The 3,826-nt window shown below is 37.9% G+C and overlaps 1 protein-coding gene across 1 annotated transcript; it reads right to left on the bottom strand.

Annotated features, from left to right (window-relative positions):
* Positions 1-856: 856 nt before the first annotated feature.
* Positions 857-3,617, bottom strand: LOC124405001. Its single transcript, XM_046879590.1, has 5 exons — positions 3,370-3,617; positions 2,714-2,906; positions 2,245-2,402; positions 2,016-2,153; positions 857-1,577 (listed from the first exon to the last, which is right to left on the bottom strand). The coding sequence occupies exons 1-5, from the start codon at positions 3,507-3,509 to the stop codon at positions 857-859; spliced, it is 1,350 nt and encodes a 449-aa protein (XP_046735546.1). The 5' UTR covers positions 3,510-3,617.
* Positions 3,618-3,826: the final 209 nt, after the last annotated feature.

Genomic DNA, 3,826 nt, shown 5'->3' on the forward strand with positions numbered 1-3,826 from the left:
CTGATGTCTCAAAGATTTGAATTGTTTATATTCTTTAGAATGAGGAATGAGTGAATAGGAATTGTTTTGTAGTAGATTCCAAATCTCACAGTGTAAAACGAATAGTTGCATTCTTTGCAATGATCAATCTTCTAAAGTAGTGTATATTTGATTTGTAATACCAATTCGTTTCGTTTTACTGGTAACGAATAGTTACAGTTACTGGGAAATAGATTCTTGCCACGTATAAGTAATATGTGTGAATACGGTGGGTTGAAGCACATTTTGTTGTGGTTATAACAATATTCATAGAATATATTGCTGTACCATCACCATTTAACCACAATTATTTTATATTAGTTTTAACACAATCAAAATTGATGTCAGTGTAAAACGCGGTTTAAAAAAATTCAAATTCAAACTTTTGAATTTCGTCTGGAACAACCATACAGTTAAGATTACAGGGTTACCGATTGCAGCACTATTCTAATGATAACTAGTAAAAACTATTGATTCTGTAGGTAGCTGTTGTCGTTTGAAACTTGCGTCGATAAAGAACAGTTTACTTTAGTTAACAGGCGAACAACGGTGTTGTGTGTCAATCAGTAGCTGTTGCACAGTTCAGTCGATAATCTAATTAATAATAGCTCGCATTACCAACAAACGGTGTAACTTCTGGAATTACCGAAGATTTCCTCAAGAGTCTCACCAACCGCGTTATGTCTGTACTTTTTATATTACAATTTTAAATTTGATAGTGAAAGTAAACCACAATTTACTTATATGATTCGTACCACAAACTTTTCCAAGCACTGTACTCACGTTGTGTTCAAATAAAGATGAAAAAAAAGTTCAGTTATACGAATGAATTTAAAGCTCAATTTATGTAATCATAGGTAGTAATTTCATCTCTCGGTAAAACAGGCCGTTTCCGCGTACTCGTCGGGTAACTTACCGACCACACGCTATCCAAAACTTTTATTTTTGTCAGGTTGTATCTGCGCTTTGGTGCGCTGAGTACGGCACCGCAATAGGTTCGTAGAGAGAAATAATAGCCGAATTCAACCCCTGACAACAACGAAGACCCAAGAAAAAGGCCGGCTATACCGCCAAAAGAGACGAGTAAATCGACCCAGCCGAACCGAACCGTTCTTCTAAACTTCAACTTGGACCTTGCCATTATTTTGATCTCGCAGTTTTCCGATGCTGACTTCAGTTCGAACTGGGCCTTCTTGAAGGCAATGTTGTCGCAGGACAGCCGGCATAAACACCTCGACACGTCCAATATCTCTGCGGACTTGCTGGTCAAGCACTCGTATCTGTTTATCGGACATTCCTTGACACCAACCCTGGCAAGGTACCAAGGAACACAATTACAGTGTTTGAGAGAGTTGGCCACCTGACAATCCAGCAGGCATTTCAAAACGGGAGGCTGCTCTCCCGGAAAATAACATTTCCGTTGAAATCGTGCGAGCACTCTGGCTTCCGGTGACGTGTACGTTTCCTGCAGCTCCACCGTTATGGCGGATGGAAAGAGAAAAATGTGAAACGGAAAATGCGGCAGGACTTCTGGATCTTCACGTAGAGCCATAAAAACTCTATAATCAATTGCATTTAAGGTAAGATGTGCACAAGACAAAAAAAATCAGGATTATATATAATTTTTGCAATATGGCAAATGGTATAATGAAATTCACAAACTGTTCATCGAGTTTTTATAGATTATCTATAAAATTTGATTCGCTATTGTCGGTGGCTTTCATTTTACCATATAATTATAAAAAAATTGATATCATTCCTTTTCGTGCTTTGAAACAATTATCATAAACGGTTTATTTTATATTTCGAAGTAACGGTTTCGAACACTCTTAAAGTTTCTTTTGATAATTCTTTCGTTAATATTCCTATATAAGCTCGCCAGTCTATTTGAATTTTTAATTTCATTTTATTACAATGACGAAGGGAAAAATATATATCAAAGAAGTTTTCGAAACTTGTGCCGACGTGATAAAGAAACGATGTCAAGATCGACTCACCTTGTTGGGTAGAACGTTGGTTTGAAGCTGAAGTTGATTTCAACGGTATCGATAACAAGGTCTAAAGATGGAACAATAAAGCATTTGCCCGCTGGCCCAAACGAGCCCTCAAAAGAGGAACATTTCAATTGTTTTCCGCTGTAAGATAATTCATTTCAGTTAATCACTTGATTTTTATTTGTATGTTAAGATCATTGTTTATTCCTATAATATAGTGAAAATATATTACTTTAAAGAGAAGTTTCGGATGAAAGTTTCGCACTTTGGTGAATGCTGAACGAAAAACTCCCTTGCACGTGCGGAGTCATCAGAATTAGTTACGTTTACATGCAAAGGCTTACTAAAGTCCCATTTGTAGAGGCGTTTGTAAACATCGTTGCTGTGCTTCTGCCGGAGACAATTATTAGCTTGTTACACAAATCAGGGGGAAATCAGGGTAAACGGGCATCATCTATAGGGTCATACATTGAATCCTGACTGCCAGACCCTTGACTGTGAGAGGACTAATTTCTGTGACCACTTTTTAAATTCAACCTATTGAACCATCTTACAGAACCATCAACACTTGGCCTTTTTTTGTAGAGCAGCCTCACCTATCGTGCCCCTTAAATCGGGCCTGATCCCAACTGTGGCTAGTATTCAATAAATGACTGTATAGTATAAAACCCAGTAATAAGTTTAAGACCATTCAGTTCGACCTTATTTTCACCAATTCCTGCAAACGGTTCCCAAGGAGGACATAGATAAATTTTTGGAAAAGGAATCGGAGCACCCCCAGGTCGGGTATCTAGACTATCCAACATTGGATTAGTCTGGAATCTGTCCATAAGCGTAACAATAATGCCCAACGCCGCAGCACTCGATATTAAAACGCAAACACCCCAGCCGATTCTAGGTAAAAAGTGATGAACAAAGAGTTAGATTATGTTTTTAAACTTAACGTTAATTAAGTCGAAATTTACATTTATTGTCGGAGTCACATTGGGCACCGTGTACTTACAATTCGTGATGAATTAAATTTATTACATATACAATTTGTGATTGATGCGAGATAAATTTCAAATTCCATTTTTAATCGGTAATTAGTGATTGCTAACTAATTTCATATGAATAAAAATTTTCGATTGTAATCAACGTCTTCATTCAATCAAATTGCAATTTTTCAACGTAATCCATTGCCATGCATCAATCTGAAATTACAGTCCTAATTACAAAATAAACAATCTAATTTTCATTTCACGTGTCGCCTCAATTACAAATCGGATTCTTAATTCTTAATTTGTAATCCACTAATTACAATTTTTTCCCATCACGGTTTCCCAATAATATAATTTCAATTTTTGAAATCCATCACCTCTCTGCCCGCGGTCTTGTCGGGTCGGCGACATATGCAACGCCATGAAGAGCAGCCACTCTTGGATATTCTTGGCCACGGCTACGGAGGCTCAACCTGAGCAGTGCTCGTGACGGTTTATAGTTCTCCGGGCACAGCATTGCGTCACTATTTCACTATCGAGTGACACTAGGATGCTCTAGGCATGATCGTGTCGTCGCTCTGCAGTCGAGCGTATCGCACGCGCGCAGCTCCGTTGCGTTCAAATCTCGCTCGAAATCAAGTCTAACGATCAATTACCATCAGGGTTACGTGTTTCAACCTCTTCAGAAATGCACATAATTAATCGTATCAATTCATTTATTCATAAAGTATTCAGAATTTCGCTAGATAATCATTTTCCAAAGAACTCTAAGCAGTCGTTAATATCTATTGTAACATGGCGGCGTACCAGGTGATCAGCTGATCGTTTAGCTCT

This window comes from Diprion similis, chromosome 3, assembly GCF_021155765.1.
Source record: "Diprion similis isolate iyDipSimi1 chromosome 3, iyDipSimi1.1, whole genome shotgun sequence".
Classification (NCBI taxonomy): Eukaryota; Metazoa; Arthropoda; class Insecta; order Hymenoptera; family Diprionidae; genus Diprion; species Diprion similis.

Coding starts and splice junctions, on each gene's coding strand:
- LOC124405001 (XM_046879590.1), bottom strand. CDS start 3,509: ATGCTGTGCCCGGAGAACTATAAACCGTCACGAGCACTGCTCAGGTTG. Junction 2,907..3,369: donor ACAAGACCGCGGGCAGAGAG/GTGATGGATTTC, acceptor CTTTTTACCTAG/AATCGGCTGGGGTGTTTGCG. Junction 2,403..2,713: donor CAGGAATTGGTGAAAATAAG/GTCGAACTGAAT, acceptor TGTCTCCGGCAG/AAGCACAGCAACGATGTTTA.